The 23,693-nt window shown below is 34.9% G+C and overlaps 3 protein-coding genes and 1 long non-coding RNA gene across 4 annotated transcripts; all 4 read right to left on the bottom strand.

Annotated features, from left to right (window-relative positions):
• Positions 1-10,593: 10,593 nt before the first annotated feature.
• LOC148933754 (uncharacterized) lies at positions 10,594-11,685 on the bottom strand. Its single transcript, XM_089061315.1, has 4 exons — positions 11,490-11,685; positions 11,297-11,419; positions 11,071-11,214; positions 10,594-10,977 (listed from the first exon to the last, which is right to left on the bottom strand). Exons 1-4 carry the CDS (start codon positions 11,505-11,507, stop codon positions 10,594-10,596), a joined length of 669 nt encoding a protein of 222 aa, XP_088917441.1. The 5' UTR covers positions 11,508-11,685.
• An 88-nt stretch (positions 11,686-11,773) lies between these two features.
• LOC125220166 (uncharacterized) lies at positions 11,774-13,970 on the bottom strand. Its single transcript, XM_089061311.1, has 7 exons — positions 13,941-13,970; positions 13,414-13,494; positions 13,022-13,210; positions 12,841-12,933; positions 12,575-12,634; positions 12,319-12,495; positions 11,774-11,968 (listed from the first exon to the last, which is right to left on the bottom strand). Exons 1-7 carry the CDS (start codon positions 13,968-13,970, stop codon positions 11,789-11,791), a joined length of 810 nt encoding a protein of 269 aa, XP_088917437.1. The 3' UTR covers positions 11,774-11,788.
• Positions 13,971-17,575: 3,605 nt separating this feature from the next.
• LOC148933753 (uncharacterized) lies at positions 17,576-19,253 on the bottom strand. Its single transcript, XR_016134752.1, has 3 exons — positions 18,440-19,253; positions 18,274-18,354; positions 17,576-17,804 (listed from the first exon to the last, which is right to left on the bottom strand). It is a non-coding gene; the product is annotated as an uncharacterized LOC148933753 (long non-coding RNA).
• Positions 19,254-22,582: 3,329 nt separating this feature from the next.
• LOC148933752 (uncharacterized) lies at positions 22,583-23,172 on the bottom strand. The gene is made up of 2 exons (XM_089068544.1): positions 23,081-23,172; positions 22,583-22,967 (listed from the first exon to the last, which is right to left on the bottom strand). Exons 1-2 carry the CDS (start codon positions 23,170-23,172, stop codon positions 22,583-22,585), a joined length of 477 nt encoding a protein of 158 aa, XP_088924670.1.
• Positions 23,173-23,693: the final 521 nt, after the last annotated feature.

The raw sequence follows: 23,693 nt of genomic DNA, 5'->3' as shown, positions 1-23,693 counted from the left end.
CATCTAGTATGTACACCCAAAGGCAACATGCTTATTTGATATATGTTTAGTTTGATTAATTGTTAAAGTATATATTTAGCATCGCTGAAAGTACATGTGCTTAAGTATTACCCAAAGTTTACTTGAATGCATGTTATTTAAAGTTTTATTACTGTTTATGAATCTGTGTTAAAGAACTCAAACACGTATAGTTAAGCATGTATAAATGTTGCAGCTTTATAAAATTTGTATGCATATCCTGACTCTGTCTTTAAATTAATGGGCAAAATTATGGAGAATGGTCCGAATAGATCCGGCTTACGCTGGGTGTAAAGATATTGGACCAAGTCATACTAACGGAAGAGGAATCCTCAACCATTATAGATGTCACTCTATAACTGAAAATCTCAATGTGAGACTCGGGAGTGATCAAACAGGTTGAGCCTTATGAGAATGACGATGGCAGAAAATTTGAGGTCATTTTTGCCCATGACGGAAAAAGTAAGAGAATTTATTAAGAAAATTAAAGAGCGTTCACGATCGATTTTGGCTGATAAGTCAAATATAGAAGCATAATGAATGGGTTTACTACAAAGAAGTTTGACTGGTCTCAGCCGATTCACGATCATGTGACAAACATGTCTAACTTGACAGACAGTAAAGTTAACGACCTTGAGAATGGAGATTCATGAGCAATTGTCGGCCAAAATTTATCATAAACTCCCTACATGTTGAATTTAGTCAGTTCCAGGTGAATTATAACACCATTAAAGATAAATGGGACAGTTAAAGAATTAAAGGCTATATTGGTTTAAAAGGAAGGGAGATTAAAGAAGATAAATTATCAAGTTGCGAATCTCATAGGTCTTGGAGGTGTAGGCACCAGTAAAGGGAAATTAAGTAACTAGGACAAAAGGAAGGATAAGTCTTTTCTGAAAGGTCCGGAAAAACATATCCATAAGGAAAAGAAGTGTTTCATTTGCAAGAAAATAGAACACTTCAGAAAAGGTTGTCCTAAAAGGAAGGCTTGATTCGATAAGTTTTGTTTACTTTAAATTAAATCTTATCGTAGAGCCTAGTAATACTTAGTGGTCAGTTTTTGGTGCTCAACTCATATGTCTCATATTAAACATGGATTCAGTTCGATCCAATCTATAAAAGGAGTTGAACAATATTTGTTCATGGAAAACATGATGAAAGCATTGAACGATGGCATTAAGACTTACAGATCGATCTTAGACATCGGATGTCATGTAGATCTTAAAGAATATCTGTATGTGCCTGATGTGCAATAATTCTTGTTTTTGTAAGAAGATTGGATAGCTTAAGTTTTAATATCAAGATTGCATATGGTGTATCTCTGTCATGCCGATATGATTATTATTATTATGTTAATGGTACATTATTTGATTCACTTAATAGATACAATCTTGATACAAAGTTTTCTGAATCCTTATTTAATATTGAAAGTCGAGGCGTTAAGAGTCTTTAGTCAAGTAAAAGTTTAACATTCTTGTGGCATTAAAGATAAGGTCTTATTTCCAAAGAAAGTATTATGAGGTTGGTAAAGTATGAAAGTTTTCCTCAAAATTGGAATTTAGTGTCCTAAATATGTGTATAGATTGCATTAAAGAGAAGCAAACTAAACACATTATAAAGAAATCAACTACGAGAAGCACTCAGCTTATTAAGTTAATACATATTGATATACTCGGTCCTTTTGATACTCCTTCTTGGGTTGGTAAGACATACTTTATCATCTTTATTTACGGTTACTCACGTTATGGAATAAATGTCTACTGTATGAAAGATCCAAGTCATTGAATGTCCTAAAGGTATTCATTGATATGGTGGAATGACAGGTAGATAGAAAAGTTAAAATTGTGAGATTGGATAAAGATGTTGAGTTTTTGTGAAAATTTTATGGATAATATCCATGTCCATTTGTAAAGTTTCTCGAAGTAGAGGCATTTGTGCACGGTATGCAATGCTTAATACTCCGCTACAGGATGGTGTGATAGAAATGTGGAATTGTACATTAGTGAAAATGGTTAAAAGTATGTTAAGTTGTTATACTTTACCCTTTTCATTGTGGATTTATGCTTTAAAGACTACGATGTATATGCTTAATTAGGTTCCCAGTAAGACAGTTCCTAAAACTCTTTTTGAACTGTGGAAGGCAAGGAAACCTAGCTTAAGGCATATTCGTATTTGGTGTTGTCGAGCATAAGTGATGTTATATATAGTCCACATGAAAAGCTTTTGATTTAAGAATTGTCAGTGAATTTGTTATTAGCTATTCGGAAAAATCAAAGAGGTATACACTTTATTGTTCTAACCATAGTACAAGAATATTTTAAACGGGAAATGTGAGGTTCATTGACAATGGTGATAACAGTGGGAGTGGTGAAAGGTGGATGTTCATGTTCATGAAGTCCACGATAAGGTTCATCCACATGTTGTTGCACCTAAGGTTGTTGTTCCTATTGTATCACAACCAAAAGATACAACAGAATAACATGATGATGTGTAAAATCCACTAACCGAAAATGAAGTAGATGAACCTGTCACAATTCTAGAAGAGAATAGTGAACCACAATAAATATTGAAACGACCACAAAGGAAAAGAAAATATGTCGTTTCAAATTGTTGTGGTTTATTAAAAGTGAATGTGACATAAGCCGTGATAAATATTTACTCATTCCAACGAGCCATGAAAAGTAACTATTCTTTAAGAATTATTTTGGCTTTGGTGGCTCATTATGATCACGAGCTACACCAAGTGGATGAGAAAAAGCCACCTTTCTGAATGGAGAAATTGTAGAGAAAGTGTATATGGACCAACCTGAAGGATTCTTGACCACATGACAAGAAAAATTAGTATGTAAGCTGAGTAAGTCAATATATGGACTAAAACAAGCTTCCTGGGAATGGTATTTTAAATGTTTAATTATACCATTGTGTCATATGATTTTGTAGAGATCATTATTGATCGATGTATCTATGTAAAAATCAGTGGGAGCAAGTTTATAAAGTGAGTCTTATATGTTGATGATATTTTGCTTGTTGCAAATGACATGGGTATGTTACATGATCTTAACAAATAGTATTTCTCTATAAGGATTGCTCCAATTCAGAAGAGAGACAATTTCGGTAAATGAAATGTCCTAAAAGTGAATTGGAGAATAAGGTTTTTGAAATGAATGATATGAGTGAGACATCTTATATGATCGAAATAGAAATATTTTGAGTTTATCACAAGGATTATTGAATTTGTCTCATATTTTAGAGTGGAAAATTGCTCTTTAAAGATAGCTCCAATTCAGAAAGGGGACAATGTCCTAAAAGTGAATTGAAGCATAAGGAAATGGAAAGAATTCCATATGCATCAGTGGTTGGGAGATTGATCTATGTTCAAAAATTTAGGCGACCAAATATTACATTATTGTTGGTATGTTGGGTCGATATCAAAGTAATCCTGAAAGGATCACTGGAAAGCTGCAATGAAAGTCCTCAGGTATTTGCAAGGCACCAAAGAGCACATGCTTATGTAAAGAGGATCCAATGACTTAAAAGTCAATGGATATACAGATTCAGACTATGCAGGATGCGTCAATGGTAGAAAATTGACGTTTGGCTATTTGTTCCTTTAAGTCGTGGGAGCAATATTATGGAAAAGTGGAAAATGTTTGTCATTGCTATTTCCACTATAAACGTTGAATTTTGGCATGCTTTGAGGCCAAAGTTCATGAAAAGTGATTGCGAAATTTAATCTCGGAACTTGGAACTGTTAACATTATAGCCAAGCCGCTGAGATTTTATTGTGATAATTTCGCATAAATCTTCTTCTAAAGGAAAGATAAATCCTTGAAAGGTGATATGCATGACATTGAAGTATTTGTTGGTAAATGAAGAAGTACAGAAACATAAAGTGTCCATTGAGCATATAAGGACTAATATAATTGAAGCGGATCCGTTAAATATAGGGTTATCACCCAAATGTTTATTGGCCATGAAAATCATATGGGTTTATAGAGAAAGCCTTGCTTGCGAATTATATTGTGCTCATAAGGTGTACGACACTTGGAATTCAATTAAAGTTGTGTTTCTGTTTATTGAATATGTTATCATTATAGATTATATACAATTATGGTTTTTGGATAACGTATGCTAAATTGAGAATAAAAGATCATCTCAATGAAAGGTTAGTATAAAGTTAGGATTGATTTGTGATACATGGAAGGAATCATGTCTCTTAAATGATGTGTGACCGCCATGCTTCGATCGATTCTAATTTCATATGGTATTTAAAGAATTTATGAACTTGATATAAAAGTGCGCATTATAGTAATTAAACCATCAAGGCGACACAAAGGTCAAGTGGGAGAATGTAAGAATATTTATATTCTTATGTGACCTATGTATCTATTGGTTTAATATTAAGGATTAAGTTCATGATAAATTAAGGATTCTAATATAAAAGACGATACCGTGATGGACCGATCTCGATTAAAGAATTAGAATCGGGTGTATTGATAACCCTCCTCTCTTACCTTTAATATGCCATAATTATATATAGGTATATGTATGGATTCATTATAATATGGTATATGTATATACGAAAGGTTTTATAATGTTTACATATATACTAGTAGGATTGTGATCAATTGAGATTATTTAGGCTAATTGAGAAATGAGATGCAATATCAGCCACTCATTTTTATTAAATGAGTGGTCTAGATTTTGCCACACAATAAATATTAGATTAATTTAATATGAAAGGGTAAAATTGTCTTTTCGCGTTATAATTTAGGGTTCTTCTTCATCTTTCATCTTTGATCGGCGATTCTGCTGAGATTTCAACGATTGAATCATATCTCTCATTGAATCTATTTTAACGATTTATGATTCAATTGATTTGCAAAATTATACTCAGACGGTCTCAACGATTTCAACGATACCTGATTTCCAATTCAATTTTCGAAAAACAGACGACCTGTTCGACAGATTTCTTTGTTGATTTTGACATTTTTTCGGTTGATTTTACCGACTTTGATTCTGTTTTTATCCTTTATTTGTTGATGCCCAGTCAAATTTGTTCGTAATTAGTTTTTTTTTATTTTCTCATCTTTAGGTTCGATTTCAGTTCCTAATCAGCAGCTAAGTGTTATTTGATGGATTCTTCATCTTATTCCGAGTCTACGTCGACGAATGGTGGAGGTAGTTTGGTTTGATTTTCATTAACATGATTTTTTTGTGTTATGTTGGTGATTTATTCTCTGTTGACATGATATATGTTGCTTGATAAATATTCTGTGCTGTTGCTATGCTCTTTGTTGATTTTCTGTTTCATTAACATTATTTTGTTGTGTTATGTTGTTGATTTATGCTCCGTTGATATGATTTATGTTAAATATTCATTGTGTGTTTGAATTGGTGTATTCTAATTAAACTGGACATTTTGATCCTGGTAATTTGAAGCATTTTCTGCTATAATGGCTTACATAACTTATAACAATTGTCTAAGAATTTTACAAGAGTGCAGCCACCTCTTTAGAGATAACTATAGGGGCAATTTTCTGCTTTAATTGAAGCTACTTGAGAAATCAACTCATTAATTCTTGACCGAGGAAATTAACGTTAGTCTAAATGGATCAATCTTTGGTTGGATTTTCTTGAATGTAAAAGTCCATATGATATAACCATGATGAGAGTCCTTAACTTGACATAAAAAAATTGGTTAGTTATTGGCTAAGCAAAAGACCATAAAGCATGAGAAGGTTGAGAAACATGGTTGAGTTTGGAATGTATGGATATTTTAGGTACACACTGTTAAACCCTTTTTCTTAATCAATTATGAGCATTCAAGGGAGATGTATGGGTTATGAGCTCTTTGTTGACATTCTGTTTCATTAACATTATTTTGTTGTATTATGTTGTTGATTTATGCTCTGTTGACATGACTTGAAAATCTGTTGACATGATTTATGTTAGTTGGTAAATATTCTGTATTGTTGTTATGCTCTTTGTGGACATTCTGTTTCATTAACATGAATTTTTTGTGTTATGTTGGCGATTTATGCTCTGTTGACATGATTTGAAAATCTGTTGACATGATTTATGTTACTTGGTAAATATTCAGTGTTGTTGTTATGCTCTTTGTGGACATTCTGTTTCATTAACATTATTTTGTTGTGTTATGTTTGTGATTTATGCTCTATTGACATGATTTATGTGTACCTGTTAATTATTCTGTTGACATCGTCTGTTTGAATTGGTGTATTCTAATTAAACTGGACATTTTGATCTTGGTTTTTCGAAGCATGTTCTGATATATTGGCTTACATAACTTATAACAATTGTCTAAGAATTTTAAAAGAGTGTAGCCACCTATTTAGAGATAACTATAGGGGTAATTTACGTAAGTCTCTTGATTTGCGTTGACGTGAATTAAAAATCTGATGACATGATTTACGAATGGTGGAGGTAGTTTGGTTTGATTTTCATTAACATGATTTTTTTGTGTTATGTTGGTGATTTATGCTCTGTTGACATGACTTGAAAATCTGTTGACATGATTTATGTTAGTTGGTAAATATTTTGTGTTGTTGTTATGCTCTTTGTGGACATTCTGTTTCATTAACATTATTTTGTTGTGTTATGTTGGTGATTTATGCTCTGTTGACATGATTTATGTTACTTGTTAAATATTCTGTTGACATCGTGTGTTTGAATTGGTGTATTCTAATTAAACTGGACATTTTGATCCTGGTAATTTGAAGCATGTTCTGATATTTTGGCTTACATAACTTATAACAATTGTCTAAGAATTTTACAAGAGTTCAGCCACCTCTTTAGAGATAACTAAAGGTGTTATGTTGTTGATTTATGCTCTGTTGACATGACTTGAAAATTTGTTGACATGATTTATGTTCCTTGGTAAATATTGTGTTGTAGGGTCTGTTATTCCAATTTGCAAGCCTGAGTCGAGGCCTTATGAATGTCAAAAATTTTCTTCCCTTGAAGAAGGAATTTCCTTTTATGAAAAGTATGCTCAGGAGTGTTGTTTTGATTGTCGAAGATTTGGAAATAGGTCTAGTGGTGGTGTTATTATTTTTCAGTATGTTGTTTGCAATAGACAAGGATTTCATACAGTAGATTCGTTGGATGTTGATGTTAGTGTATATGAGGATGGTAATGTGTCTGATGATGATGAAGAAGTATCTTCAAAGAAGAGACGTAGACGTGACACCAAAAGGTGTGGATGTGGAGCGAGAATTAGTTTTAAGTTTTTTTCTGATTTTGGTGATAAGTATTACCTTGTGCATCAGTTTGTTGAGGAACACAATCATACTATGGTTGACAAAGATCATAAGAGATTTATGAAAGGTAATCGGAGTTTGAATGATGTTCATCACAAGTTTGTTGAAGATTGCACCAAAGCTAACATCGGTCCTACTTCTACTTTTAACTTATTAAATGAGTTTTTCGGTGGTTATGATGTTGTTGGGTGTACGTTGACTGATGTTAGGAATTGTTCACGTGATATTAAAGAGAAATTAAAAGAAGTGGATGTGCAAATGATCCTAAATCAGATGCAAGAGAAGAAGAGAATTTGTGAAGGGTTTTTTTACAAATATCAATTATCACCTGAAGATAATAAGTTAGTGAGCTTATTCTGGTCTGACGCTGATTCTCGGAAGCATTACCACATGTTTGGAGATGTTGTAGCATTTGATACAACATATTCAACAAACATGTAGTTTATTTATTATACTTAGTAATTGACATAGATAGTAGTTGATATGGTAGTTGACATAGGATACATTTGTACTTTGCATCATTTCCGATTTAATAATTAACATAGCATATACCTATAATTGACATTGTTGATGTTTTGTGTTGATGTATTTGTTAAATAGGTATCGTATGGTGTTTGGTCCATTTACCGGGAAAGACAATCATGGGTGTCCTATTGCGTTTGGAGCTGGTTTCGTCTCCGGTGAGAATTGTGATGCATTTTCATGGCTTTTCACTGTATTTATTGAATGCATGGGTGTTGCTCCAAGAATCATAATCACTGACCAAGATTGGGGAATGAGGCTTGCCATTGAGAAGGTATTACCTGCTACAAGGCATCATTTGTGTATGTGGCATATTATGAGCAAGTTATTTGAGAAGATACCTAAATCAATTTCTGATAGAGAAAAGTTTAGTAAGGAGTTTAAGTCTTGTGTTTGGTCAGAGTTGTTAGATCCGGATGAGTTTGATATATTATGGACTAGTATTGTTGAAAAATATAGTGTAGAAGATCATAAGTGGTTTAAGGATATGTTTTTGATCAGACATATGTGGATCTCAGCCTTCTTTAGACATGTTCCTATGGGTTCTTTAATGAGAACAACATCTTTTTCAAATCTGAAAACGGTTTTTTAAGAGGTACTCGAAACCGTTGTTCAATTTTGCTGACTTCACTCTTCAGTATTACAATGCCATTGATGCTCAAAGGAATCAAACTGAAAGGCTTGACTATTATGATTCTGTTATCACTCCAAAATATGTCACTGATTTAGCATTTGAGAAGCAATTGGCATCTGTTTACACAGATAGGATGTTTAGAGTGGTACAAGATTAGATTGTTGAGGCTGATAAGAGTTGTCGGATGATTAGCATGTCCACATTGGAGAACATCGAGGTCTTCAAAGTTTCTGATGCTAAAAAGAAGATCTTTACAGTTACACATGAGATAGAGACTGAGTCATATGAATGTGAGTGTAAACTACTTTTAAGGTGTGGTTATCTATGCAGCCACCTTTTTTTCATTCTCAGAAATAAAGATGTCAACAATATTCCAGAGAAATATGTTGGTAACCGTTGGCTTAAAAGTGAATTACTAAAGGCAGTTCATGGTCTCACAATTGATGAAAGTGCATCTGACAGAGGTATGCAAACTGTTTTCTATAGATATTTTAGTTTAAGTTTTAGCATGTGTTGTATAAGCTGTTGACATATCTTATATTGGCTGTTGACATCTTATATAGGCTGTTGACATTTTATATGTCTGCAGGTTCTAACAAAGATGACAAACTACAGATTGCTAATAGGTGTCATGGACGTTACTTTGGTCTATATCAGCGTGCTTTTAGGAATAAAGATCATTTGATTGCTTTGGATAATTTACTTGCGGGTGTTGGTCCTCAAATCTTTAAAGACGACTGTGCTGGATCGTCTTCTCTTGATAAAAATGATTCACTCATGAACATATATGGTATTGCTGTTCCTGAAGAAATAACTGCCCATGCTCCAGATGTGGTTAGTACAAAAGGAGGTGCAAGTGACAAGAAAAACAGGATTAAGTCAAGCATAGAGAAAGCAATTGAAAAAGTAAATAAACCTCATAGGCGTTGTGGAAAGTGTCACAAAGTTACTGATCATAATGCTAGAAGTTGTGGCAGAAATCAGACATGATTGTTTTTTAGTTGTTGACATAGACTACAAATTATTGACATTTTCTTGTTAGTTGTTGATATCTGATTTTACTCTCTGTTGACATCTATTTTATGATTCTGTTTTTTTAATTATAAGTTTTGTTTTCTGAGTTGTACACCTTTATACAAGGTGTTGACATTTGGTTATAAGTTGTTGACTTTTCAGTACATCTTGGACTCTGCCTAGCTTTCGTGCTCCATCATGTTTTTAAGGTGCACATGTCAACAATTAAAAATCATGTTAACTATATACTGGCCATGTCAACAACTAATATAATTATGTCAACTATGGTGCACATCGTGTCAACCGCACATACCGGTCATGTCAACTACGTACATATCGTGTCAACTATATATATACTGGCCATGCCAACAACTAATATAATTATGTCAACTATGGTGCACATCGTGTCAACGGCACATACCAGTCATGTCAACTACGGTACATATCGTGTCAACTATATATATACTGGCCATGTCAACAACTAATATAATTATGTCAACTATGGTGCACTTCGTGTCAACCGCACATACCGGTCATGTCAACTACGGTACATATCGTGTCAACTATATATATACTGGCCATGTCAACAACTAATATAATTATGTCAACTATGGTGCACATCGTGTCAACCGCACATACCAGTCATGTCAACTACGGTACATATCGTGTCAACTATATATATACTGGCCATGAACAACTAATATAATTATGTCAACTATGGTACACATCTTGTCAACGGCACATACCAGTCATGTCAACTATGTTTCAAGCCATGTCAACTACACGTACAAGCCATGTGAACAATACATAGAAAACATGTTGACAACAATTTTAAGTCATGTCAACTACACGTACTAGCCATGTCAACAACTATTATAATTATGTCAATTTTAAGTTGTTGACATAATATTTATTTTCCAAGTTGTTGACACTTTATACAAGCTGTTGACATTTTGTTATAGGTTGTTGATATTTCAATCAAGTTGTTTACATTTCAATACAATTTGTTGAACTTATTAACATTTGTTATAACTGCTAATTTCAAAAGTCAGAATGCATAATAATCATTTAAAAACCAATCCAAAAAACAAGTTAACATCAAACATTAAAATCAGTTTTTGTTCACTTCCTCTTTCTACAACTAAACAACTTCTTGTATTTGTTGTTTAGCTTATACAATTTGTCCATGTTTGCTTCCATCCAATCATGAGCTAGTTGTAACATTGACGATCTCTGGTTATTGTAAATTGATGCAATCATCGTGCAACAATATCTTCCCCTGAGTATTTGGTTAATCTTCAGACTACGCGCAGAGAAGCCGATATCCCAATCACTGCCCTTTTTCCCAACATAGGTCTCCATGTGCCTTATCAAATAGACACCGCATTCCTTTATGTTTGTGGTTGTTGCCCATTCTAAATTCAGAAAGTTGAATGAAGACTTGTTTATATTTTCTGAAAGATCTAGCAATTTCTTCTCTATGAAGTATGCTTCGAACATATCTTTCTACAAAATATATAAATAACTAAATTAAACTACACGTACAAAGCATTTCAACACAATGTAGAGAATATGTCTATAACATAGATAAAAGCATACCAGTAAGCCAATATCAATGCCATAATTCTTCAACGGATCTGTATCTTTATGTGGCTTTATATTATCTATGATGTCAATGATTTTTTTCTTCATCCAATGTACTACAAGGTAGTAATGGTTATCTGCACAAACTGAGAAGAAGACCTGTATGACATGAAACATACAATTATATCCATAGAATACTTGTTCATATTCTAACATAGATATCATTCTTAGATCTTATTACCAAATCAATTTTTCTCCAGTTGAAATCTGGTCTTCTTTCAACCTCATTATCTATCTGAGAAATAAAATTTCTCTTTGCTGACGAAGCATCCCAATTTTCCTGCCGATTTGTTACATTGAAGTTCTGCATTTAACATTTTTGGTTAGGGAGACATCTGACTGAAACAGTTTACATATAATTTAAGATCACTTACACATGGAGATGTACTCATGAAAAAGCGTGAAAGTGATGTTGTTGGCCTTTCATTTTCTCTGTTGTTCAGGTGTGAAGCCCACGCGTTAATTACACCCACATTAATTTCAACATGGGGCTTCAGTGATAAAAACAATTCCTTGGTCGCCCAAGTAAAATCGTCTTCATAAACGCATGCATTTCTGAAATGAAGTTATTCAAATGACATATGAACAATATTCATAAATTATGTTTACTGTATAGAAAACTAAATATACTTTTTAGATCAATGAAATAATTAAATAATGCATACTCATATGTTCATTCTGTTTCTAGTATGTAGTAGTAGACAGTTCTTTCATAAGATTCCAGGTATGTTTTTGTATCTACAACTCTTATGTCAACTGGAGAGCCTAGGAATGGGTCGGAATGCGTTTTATCATCAGACCTTTTCTCACTAGCTTCTGTCAGTGGAATCTCAGAGAATGGAACAACAGTCTTCTGTCAGTGCAAATGAAATTCATGTTAATTTCAATTAAAAATCATGTCAACTATATATACTAGCCATGTCAACAACTAGTATAATTATGTCAAGTATGGTGCATATCGTGTCAACCGCACATACGAGTTATGTAAATTAGTGTACGTACTATATCTGCTACACACAGAACCATGTTAAGAGCAAATAAAATTCATGCCAACAACAATTATAAGACATGATACCTACACGTACAAATCATGTCAATAACAATTATAACCAAATGTCAACCACACTTTCAAGCCATTTCAACAACAATTCAGTCATTTTATAAAAACAGTATACTATTTAATCTTAGTTTCAGTTACTTTACTTTAACAATATTTTTTTCTTTCTCTTTTTCTTTCTCGTGTTGCTTTGCTTTGTTCATTTCAACATGTGCGTCATCCATTGGACCTGCAGCTGGTGGTGAGATAGGAGAGGCTGATTCACTATTGTCATCACCCACTGTGTCTTCTTTTGTTCCTTCTTCTTCTTTTTCTTCAACAGCCTATTAAATTAGTAATTTATAATTAATATCAAATTAATTTGAATTAATTCTAAATAACAAAAGACGAGATTTGACTAACCCCTTTAGGATCAGAAACTGGCGATGTAGGGATATGTATTCTGTTTCTTTCTCCTGTCAACTACGGTACATAATATATTAACTACTCATAGAGGCTATGTCAACAACACTTATAAGTTATGTCAACTACACGTAGAAGCCATGTCAACTACACGTAAAAGCCATGTCAATAATTATTATAACTCATATCAACTACACTATCAAGTCATGTCAACAACATTTCACTCATTTTATAAAAATAATATAATGGATTTTAGTTATAGTTACCTCAACAATATTATCTTCTTTATCCAGTGGATTTTCTCTGTCCGTTTCAGCATGTGTGTCATCTTGATTCTCCTTATCTTCAAGTTGTTTCAACTGAAACATATTACGTTATGTCAATTATATTTTTACCTATAATATGCAGAATATCTTTAGAGTTTAAGATAATTATTGTAAATTGTACCTGTACAAGATCTTTCTGATTTTCTATCTCACCCCCCTTGTTATCAGATTCTAGTACAGATTCTAGTACAGGTGTAGATATAGGAGACACTGATTCATTATTGACGCCACATGTTTTGTTCTCTTTTGATGCTTCTCCTTCTTCTTGTTCTTCATTATCTTGTTCTTCATGTACTTCTTCATCAGCAGTCTATTGAAATAGTAATTTATAATTAATATTAAATTAATTTAAACTTTGAGAAATGTATGTAAACAAAATTGTCCATGTCAACTACACGTAGAAGCCATGCCAATAATTATTATAGCTTATATCAACTACACTATCAAGTCATGTCAACAACACTTCACTCATTTGATAAAAATAATATACCGTTTAATCTTAGTTTTAGTTACCTCAACAATATTATCTTCTTTATCCAATGGATTTTGTCTGTCCGTTTCAAAATGTGCGTCATCTTGGTTCTCCTTATCTTCCTGTTGTTTCAATTGAAACACATTACGTTATGTCAATTATATTTTTACCTATAATATGCAGAATATCTTTATAGTTTAAGATAGTTATTGTAAATTCTACCTATTCAAGATCTTTCTGATTTTCTGTCTTAATCCTCTTGTTATCAGATTCTAGAACAGTTGGTGACATAGGAGACGCTGATTCATTATTGACACCGCATGATGTGTCCTCTTTTGATCCTTGTCCTTGTTCTTGTTCCTTTTCTTGTTCTTCATGTATTTCTTCTTCGGCAGTCTATTGAAATAGTAATTTATAATTAATATTAAATTAATTTCAACTTAGACAAACTTATGTAAACAAAATGATGTACTTACTTTGTTATAGCAATCTCTCCATTTGAAAGTTGGAAATTCAGTCAAATCTTCAAGTGCTTCCTTTTTCTTTTCGACAGTAACTATTGATTCACAGATTCTTTTACAGTTGTCAAATGCCTCATCTTTGTCTTGAAGAAATGACTATGGCAACTTTACACACTTTTCTTCCACCGATTGAACAGAAGTTGTTGGGCTTCCAATTGCAGATCTAGCAATATCACACACTAATTCAAATAGATGATTAGTTTTGACGTGTGTAGGAACTTCTTCAAGGGTTCTTTGTCACGACCACATTTTCTAAGGATAGAAAACACGGTTGATCGTGACTAGGGGAGGATTAAAGAAGCGGGGAAGAAAGGGGAAATAAACGAAACTCGACCATAGCTCGAAATAATAGGGGCAATTCGAATAAAATCAGAGTATTATCTCAACAGCTAACAACTCAAAGGAATACAATATCTCATCAATAAATGAACTCGAAAGAAACAACATTCAGCGGAAGCATTCGAGAGAAGAATCATATTATGTATGAAGACATAATATATTCGGAATATTTAAAAGCAAACACAACTCTTCACCAGCTCTCTCAACACCCACCGCGCTCGTCACAGCTCAACCTGCACATTTTTAAAAAGAATGCAGGGCTGAGTACTTGATGCACTCAGTGGACTCATGCCGAAAACATTTTACAAAAAAGTATTTATCATGCCACCATTGAGTGTCCTCGGGGTTCTAACTTTAAAAATGCCCGAGACACTAAAATCATTTCCATTGTAAAATTCGACTGATCAACCATTTTCCCATAGATGTCTACCATATCTGATCCATTGATGACAAGGAATGTGGCCACATTCCAAGTCACTAGACCGGCCGACCCAAAGGACGGCTCACGATCCCCATTGGTGTACACTAGCCTGAGTAGGGACTCACTCCCTAGTCAGACCCGAATTCGATTATCCATAGATGGCAAAAGCCACATCAGATAGGTTCCATAGAATAAAATAAAACACGGCATGACAAATATTCATATCATTTTCACATCAAAATATAATTAGGGCATAGCCCTTATTTAAAAAGAAAGCTCACCTCGATCGTTTAAAGCCTTAATGTGTGTTTCATTCCGTCCTCAAATAGCATGCTCAACGTCACCCATTAATTCGATGTACTCTAGACCCAAATCTTAAAATTAATTCACATAGCACAGAACATTTAAATAAAATAATACATGAATCCTACGGATGTTAAGTCTTACCCTTCGATCTTACTTAGAAGATTCTGAAATTTTCCCGTAATCTTAGAACGTCGTATTCATCCATGTATTAACTCCGCCGAAGCTCTCGTCATTCTTGTATTCAAATTCCAGTCCAACTCAAATAAACCAGCGGCCTAAGTCTCCTAATTAAATCATTAACCAACTCTGTAGTACCCCACGTCTCTCTCTCAACATTCTAATCCAGCAACTAAACTCCCCAAATACTCCCTCCTGTACTTCCTCACGCCATTCCCCCTCTCCATCGCTGCTCCGATTTGCTCAACACCACGCCATCGCTGCAGAAATCACAGCGGCGATTTCGCCGCAGCCATGGGCTCGTCGTCTCTGTCCACCATTTATCGTCAGGCAGCGCTTAACGCCGCTGCTGTTCGGTGTAATTCTCTGCCATCGTAGCCGCTGTCCGTCATGAGCAGCCGTGATTGCTGCTGCTGAGAACAGCCGCTGCTGTTCGGGATTCGTCGAGCGTACAAGCTGGGCCATCGCTGTCCCGATCAGCTTCGCACCGCCGCTGTCACTCCTCCATCTATCATTGTCGCTGAACTAACGTTGCTGCTCAGCCGTCGCTCCATCTCCAGCCCTCTCTCTTTGATCCACCAGCCCCTCGTTGTGACACCGCCGCCGCCGCTGCCTCCTCGGAGCTTCATCAGCGCGTTACTGTTGTCCGTCGGTTGCGAGGCTGCTGATCGGAGTAGGAGTCGTCGCCGTCCAGCCCCGCTGTTGGAGCTTTTGCAGCCTTCTTCTCAACACGGCACCACCGCCACGCCCTTTCTCTCATTCCTAACTCTCTCGGTTTTCTTTGGTAGGGTTTTGGAAGAATGGTGGCGTTGAAAGAGATATAAGACGTTGGTAGATATGTTTGTTGGAGATATGGCCGAGATTTGCTCCTTTATTAAAATCTGATTTTTTTCTCCTTCTCAAATGTGATAACCGAAAAGTAAGTGGTGAAGTGCTCTAAATTGATGAAATAAAAAGCTGACTTGGTCTTCTCAAAAAATTGGGCTTCAAAAAGAATAGTTCAAAAAAGAAAATAAGAATTGGGCTTGGAAAAAATTAATAAATGGGATAGAAAAAGAATAATTGTTATACGTCCAAAATGATATATTCTTCTCTTGACAAACGAAACAAAGCCGAAATTTTTTCAAGCGCACAAACGATGTCACTACAAGAACAAATAAAAGGTAGAAAAAGTCGGGGTGTTACAATCTACCCATCTTAACAAAAATTTCGCCCCGAAATTTGCTTGCGTCCTTAAATATAATATTCTTCCATCGTCTTGTCTTCCTATTTCCATGCAGCTTCCTCATATTGTTAAAATTAATAACTATAGTTGAAAGTTGTATCGTCATAATATTCCTTGCATGTCATAATGCTCATTCTCGTAGAAAGTTGTTATTATCCCCGTGCTCCTCAGCAGGGTATCAAGATCTTCTCCGTCGTGTCGCCACTTTCTAGTTTATGCAAGATGCGACTATACTAATTTAAATTGTGAGTACGATCTCTCGTAGTTGTATGGATACTTCACTTAGCATCATCTCTTCTTGTGTCTCATCCTCTTCCGCGTTAGAAACTTCATTTCGTCTTCGCTATCCCCCTCTTCTTGAAATCTTCCTCTTATTTTTTTTTTATCTTATGTTTAAGGAAAACTATAGGAAATAGTAATTATTCAACTAGAGATATAATGGTTCGCACATAGCTTGCTCCAAAAGGAATAGAAAAGGTTTCATGATCACCGGCCTACATTCCCACTCTCGATCTCCTTGCCTCGTGCCTTAACAAATTAGGGGTTCGCCTCAAACTTTCAGATTCTCGTTCGTTTTTGTCACTCGAAAAAAACAATAGGTAAGTTTTCAATTTAGAACTACGGTTCACACGGTTCACAACACATTTTATTTTCTCATAGATCAACAACCATCACATTTAACGTCATACATACCTCAAGATAAACAAGTATAACACACGACATTTTCACATCCCAAAGCAAAACACTTTCGCACTTCGCATTTACATTCAAAACCAACATTTTCTTCACAACTCACTTTTTCTCAAAAATTTCAACACTCTCAAAACAATCCATCAACTTTCCTCCTTCACATAAAACAATCCGTCATTCCTCTTCAAAACTTCCTCGTATTTCTTTCTAAAAATTTTCTCATCTTTCTTTCTTTCTCCAAAACTTTCTCATAAAAATTTCTCAAAAATATATTACCTCTTTCTCGGTTGAGCGTAGCGAAGCGGGATGTTGAGCCTTCAATTCACAACATTTTAGTCTAGCGAAATGATTCTAGACTATGATTGAAAAAGACTCTCGGGTCCAGAGCGGAAAGAAAAATTGCTTTGATACCACTTTGTCACGACCGCATTTTCTAAGGATAGAAAACACGGTTGATCGTGACTAGGGGAGGATTAAAGAAGCGGGGAAGAAAGGGGAAATAAAAGAAACTCGAACATAGCTCGAAATAATAGGGGCAATTCGAATAAAATCAGAGTATTATCTCAACAGCTAACAACTCAAAGGAATACAATATCTCATCAATAAATGAACTCGAAAGAAACAACATTTAGCGGAAGCATTCGAGAGAAGAATCATATTATGTATGAAGACATAATATATTCGGAATATTTAAAAGCAAACACAAATCTTCACCAGCTCTCTCAACACCCACCGCGCTCGTCACAGCTCAACCTGCACATTTTTAACAAGAATGCAGGGCTGAGTACTTGATGCACTCAGTGGACTCATGCCGAAAACATTTTACAAAAAAGTATTTATCATGCCACCATTGAGTGTCCTCGGGGTTCTAACTTTAAAAATGCCCGAGACACTAAAATCATTTCCATTGTAAAATTCGACTGATCACCCATTTTCCTATAGATGTCTACCATATCTGATCCATTGATGACAAGGAATGTGGCCACATTCCAAGTCACTAGACCGGCCGACCCAAAGGATGGCTCACGATCCCCATTGGTGTACACTAGCCTGAGTAGGGACTCACTCCCTAGTCAGACCCGAATTCGATTATCCATAGATGGCAAAAGCCACATCAGATAGGTTTCATAGAATAAAATAAAACACGGCATGACAAATATTCATATCATTTTCACATCAAAATATACTTAGGGCATAGCCCTTATTTAAAAAGAAAGCTCACCTCGATCGTTTAAAGCCTTAATGTGTGTTCCATTCCGTCCTCAAATAGCATGCTCAACGTCACCCATTAATTCGATGTACTCTAGACCCAAATCTTAAAATTAATTCACATAGCACAAAACATTTAAATAAAATAATACATGAATCCTACGGATGTTAAGTCTTACCCTTCGATCTTACTTAGAAGATTCTGAAATTTTCCCGTAATCTTAGAACGTCGTATTCATCCATGTATTAACTCCGCCGAAGCTCTCGTCATTCTTGTATTCAAATTCCAGTCCAACTCAAATAAACCAGCGGCCTAAGTCTCCTAATTAAATCATTAACCAACTCTGTAGTACCCCACGTCTCTCTCTCAACATTCTAATCCAGCAACTAAACTCCCCAAATACTCCCTCCTGTACTTCCTCACGCCATTCCCCCTCTCCATCGCTGCTCCGATTTGCTCAACACCACGCCATCGCTGCAGAAATCACAGCGGCGATTTCGCCGCAGCCATGGGCTCGTCGTCTCTGTCCACCATTTATCGTCAGGCAGCGCTTAACGCCGCTGCTGTTCGGTGTAATTCTCTGCCATCGTAGCCGCTGTCCGTCATGAGCAGCCGTGATTGCTGCTGCTGAGAACAGCCGCTGCTGTTCGGGATTCGTCGAGCGTACAAGCTGGGCCATCGCTGTCCCGATCAGCTTCGCACCGCCGCTGTCACTCCTCCATCTATCATTGTCGCTGAACTAACGTTGCTGCTCAGCCGTCGCTCCATCTCCAGCCCTCTCTCTTTGATCCGCCAGCCCCTCGCTGTGACACCGCCGCCGCCGCTGCCTCCTCGGAGCTTCATCAGCGCGTTACTGTTGTCCGTCGGTTGCGAGGCTGCTGATCGGAGTAGGAGTCGTCGCCGTCCAGCCCCGCTGTTGGAGCTTTTGCAGCCTTCTTCTCAACACGGCACCACCGCCACGCCCTTTCTCTCATTCCTAACACTCTCGGTTTTCTTTGGTAGGGTTTTGGAAGAATGGTGGCGTTGAAAGAGATATAAGTAGTTGGTAGATATGTTTGTTGGAGATATGACCGAGATTTGCTCCTTTATTAAAATCTGATTTTTTTCTCCTTCTCAAATGTGATAACCGAAAAGTAAGTGGTGAAGTGCTCTTAATTGATGAAATAAAAAGCTGACTTGGTCTTCTCAAAAAATTGGGCTTCAAAAAGAATAGTTCAAAAAAGAAAATAAGAATTGGGCTAGGAAAAAATTAATAAATGGGATAGAAAAAGAATAATTGTTATATGTCCAAAATGATATATTCTTCTCTTGACAAACGAAACAAAGCCGAAATTTTTTCAAGCGCACAATTGATGTCACTACGAGAACAAATAAAAGGTAGAAAAAGTCGGGGTGTTACATTTTACTAGATTGTTCTTCCCATAATTTATGAGTTGAATGTATTTCATTACATTCTGCATGATATCTTTTGGGACAACACTTTGGGAAGACCCAACCCCACTGTCAACTACGTGTGGAATTTGTTGTTGAGGCTCATGCTCCTGCTCCTGCTCCAGATTACGGGCATATCTTTTGAAGATAAGTCCATTACCAAATATTCCTACATTTATCTCTCGATTTTCCTTATCTTGCAGATGAGTGCTTGTCCAGCCTTTCATTATTGGGAATGTGCGAGGAACTGAACGTTTGGCTTGTAAAACTTTATCTATGTAGCAGAGCTGCATATAAAATCCATATCAATAACAATTACAAGCTATATCAACTACTCATACAACCTAATGTAATTATGTTCACTGTTGATAATTTGTAAAGTCAAATGTAAAACATACCATGAGTAAAGGAAGTGGTCCTGCAAAAGCATTCTTCTTTTTCTTTGACCAATTTTCCTTTGCAAACTTGAGAACAGACAATGTGTATGAACACCAGTTGACATTTCGAATATTGTCCAGATCATCAACTATTTTCCCAATCTTAGACTTGATTGTTCCACATGTTGATGGCTCAATCAATGTTGCTTCTAATAGTACCAAGAACAATCTCTTGAACCTTGTCCCTCCTTGACAATCTGCTAACATAAGTTCTTCAACATCTTTATGGCTAACGTTTCCTCCTTTTTTATTTCACAATCTTTTCCTAACTCTCTCATGAAATCTGCATTACTTTTACAGTTATACCTGGAGTAACTAATCCTACCTCTCGGAAATCCGTATACCAGCTCCACATCGTTTTCTGTGATATTAACACTCCTGCCATTATTAAGCTTTATCTTGCACTGTTTTTCATCAAAACTCTTCACCAATTCGAATGCCAAAAAGCTAGGAATGTAGTCTATGTTGAAATACAAAACATTCCCAAAACCCAACTCCTTCACAGCATTAACCTGTGCCTCATTCATTTTTCTCATGGTTTGAATAAAAAACCACGTCTGCCTTTTGATTAGAAGCCATTTAGAAAAGTAATTACTTTTCTTATTCTGTTCCTTAACCTTTGTGTGCTTGTCATTCCGTTTTTTGCTTCTAATCTCAGAAGCAATTAACTCTTTCTGGTCATTTCTTCTTTTGCTTCTAATCTCAGATATAGTTAACTCATCCTCATCAATTGTTGTGCTTCTTTTATGTTTTGATGTGTTCTTTTTTTCTGGATTAAAATCAAGTACAATAAAATGTCAGCAATACAGTAATATCATGTCAAAATTCATAGCAACTACAACCTTACATATGACAAGTGCAATCATACGCTTTTTAATATAAATAATCCCGTGTCAACAGAACATGTATAGCAACCATATGACTATGTTGACAGCCATTCAAACAAGCATACATTATGTCAATAATTATTGTATAAAATGTCAAAACCCCTGTGTCAACAAAATGTCAACAATACAGTAATATCATGCCAAAATTTATAGCAACTACAAGCATACATATGACTAGTGCAGTCATACCCTGTTGGTATATATATAATATAATACTATGTAATCCTCTCACACTTCACATATGAATTCATCTTTATGTATACAGAACATATTTATTTTATAGCAACCATATGACTATGTCAACAACAATTCAAATAAGCATACATTATTTTAATAATTATTGTATAAAATGTCAATACCAATATGTCAACAGACATCTTCTAATGTCAATAATCATAAAAATTTAAATATATAGTACTTAACTGCAAGAATATTTTTCTGTTGTTTAGAAAAAGCATAAATCGAACTCATCAGAAAATTAAATAATGAAACCTAAGAATTAAATCTTTTGAATAATCAAACTGTGTTTTAAAAACCTAAAATTGAAGTCATACAAAAAAAAACGAATGAAATCTTTTACCTGAACCAGTCGTTTCAGTGCTATTTGTTGATTTGGTGTTGACCTCCATTTCTGATGTCGTTTTTCCGGGAACGGTCGACGATCCAACTAAATCACTTGTGTGTTTGTGTCCGGTTGACATTCCTAATACTCTTAACCGATTTAGAAATTTAGAAAAGAGATGAAGTCGAGTAGATGAAGGGTTTGTATAGGAGAGAGTAGTCGAAATTTTTTGAGCGGTAATCTATTTGTGAGAGAGTAGATGGTAGAGAAATATTTATTTGCTACGCTTTTTTGTGAGTTAGCGAAATAGTTTGTAGAGTAGAGGGTTTTGAATTAAATTATTGACATTGTTAACATTTGAAAAAAAAGCAGTTGACATGACAATTGTTTAGTTATTGACATTACACACAATTTATTTATATTTTCTTTTTTGTTTTTGACATTTAATTTACTTTATATTGACATGTATTGTATGACCATAATTCATGATATGTTCCAAATATTGAGTTGTCTGAAATTTTATATGAAGCCTATTGACAAGCTTTTGACATTTTTGCTATAAGTTATTGACATTTGATAATTAAGGTATGGACAAAATGTTGAGTTTTTATATGGAAACTATTAACATGTTTTTTATGATAATTATGCCAGTACATATTTAAAATTAAAAAAATAAGAAAAATAGGTGTATATATTTTTTAGTTACAAGAATTGTTTTTAAGCTGTGACATTCAATTCAAGTTGTTGACATTTCTATTTAAATTGTTGTACTGATTTCATAGTTGACATATTATTATAGACTACATAGTTTAAAAACCACATTTGATAATTGTTTTACACATCCATCTAAAAAACATGATAACATCAAATATTCAAATCAAGACAGCAGGAATTATTGGTTCTACGGCTAAGTATCAAATCAAAACATGATAATCTTTGTCCAAATATTCAAAACAAGATAAGCATCAAATCACTCTTTGTCCAAATCAGAATAAAACAGTTGTTTACTTATTGGTTCTACGGCTAAACCATTCCTTGTACTTGTTCTGTAACGCAGATAATCTTTGCTTGTTTGCATTCATCCAGATGTTAGCATCGCGTATCATATCCATACACTTCTTGTTGCTCTCGGATGTAAGCATTGCTTCACAATATCTTCCTCTGAGTACCTGTAGAATCTTTAAGCCACGTGGAGAAAAGCCTACATTCCAATCCCTTCCCTTGCTGCCAAAGTATGTCTCCATATGTCTCATCATATAAACACCGTTGTCTTCTTTGTTGGTGTTTGTGGCCCAATCTAAAGCAATAACTTTGTATGGAGACTTCTTTACATTTTCTGATAGATCTGTCATGTTATTCTCTACAAAGTATTCCTCAAACATATCTTTCTGCAAATATATAAACAACAATTAAAATTTGCATACAAAGCATATTAGCAAGATACATAATTTATGTCAACAAAAATCTAAGCATAATGTTAACTGTATTTAAAAAAGCATATCAGTATTGCAACATCAAAGCTATACTTTTCCAAGGGATTCATGTCTCTAGATGGTTTGGCACTATCAATTATCTCAATTTTGTTCATCCTCATCCAGAATACCACAAGATAGTAATAGCCACTTTTAAAAACAGGGAAGAATACCTGTATTGTATGTTAGATAAAATTAGAGAAAAGAATTTGACAACTCTTGTTCAAAACTATGTAGGTGAAAGATCTTTGAACAAAAATAAATTTGTTACCAAATCAATCTTTCTCCGATCGAAATCTTCTATTGTTCTAATCTCATGTTCAATTCGCGACACAAAGTTTTTCTGGGATTGTAATGGATCCCAATGAGGCTGCCGATTTGTTATATTCAAATACTGCATTTAACATTTTTTGTTAGTGAAATTTGTCATCCAAATAGTTGACACATAAATTTAGATTACTCACGCATGGGGATGTTGTCAGAAACAGGCGCGGAGGTGACGATTCTGCCCTTTCTCTTTCCTTGTAGTTCAGGTGCGCTGCCTATACATCAATTACACCTATACTGATTTCTGAATGGGGTTTCAGAGATGAAAACACTCCTTTGCTTGCCCAAACAAAGCCATTAGTGTAGACACATGAAT

Source organism: Salvia hispanica, chromosome 1, assembly GCF_029641045.1.
Source record: "Salvia hispanica isolate PSC_SH4W2 chromosome 1, Shi_PSC_v1, whole genome shotgun sequence".
NCBI lineage: Eukaryota > Viridiplantae > Streptophyta > Magnoliopsida > Lamiales > Lamiaceae > Salvia > Salvia hispanica.
The sequence above is the reverse complement of the archived record's forward strand: the minus strand, read 5'-3'. Positions and strand labels throughout refer to the sequence as shown.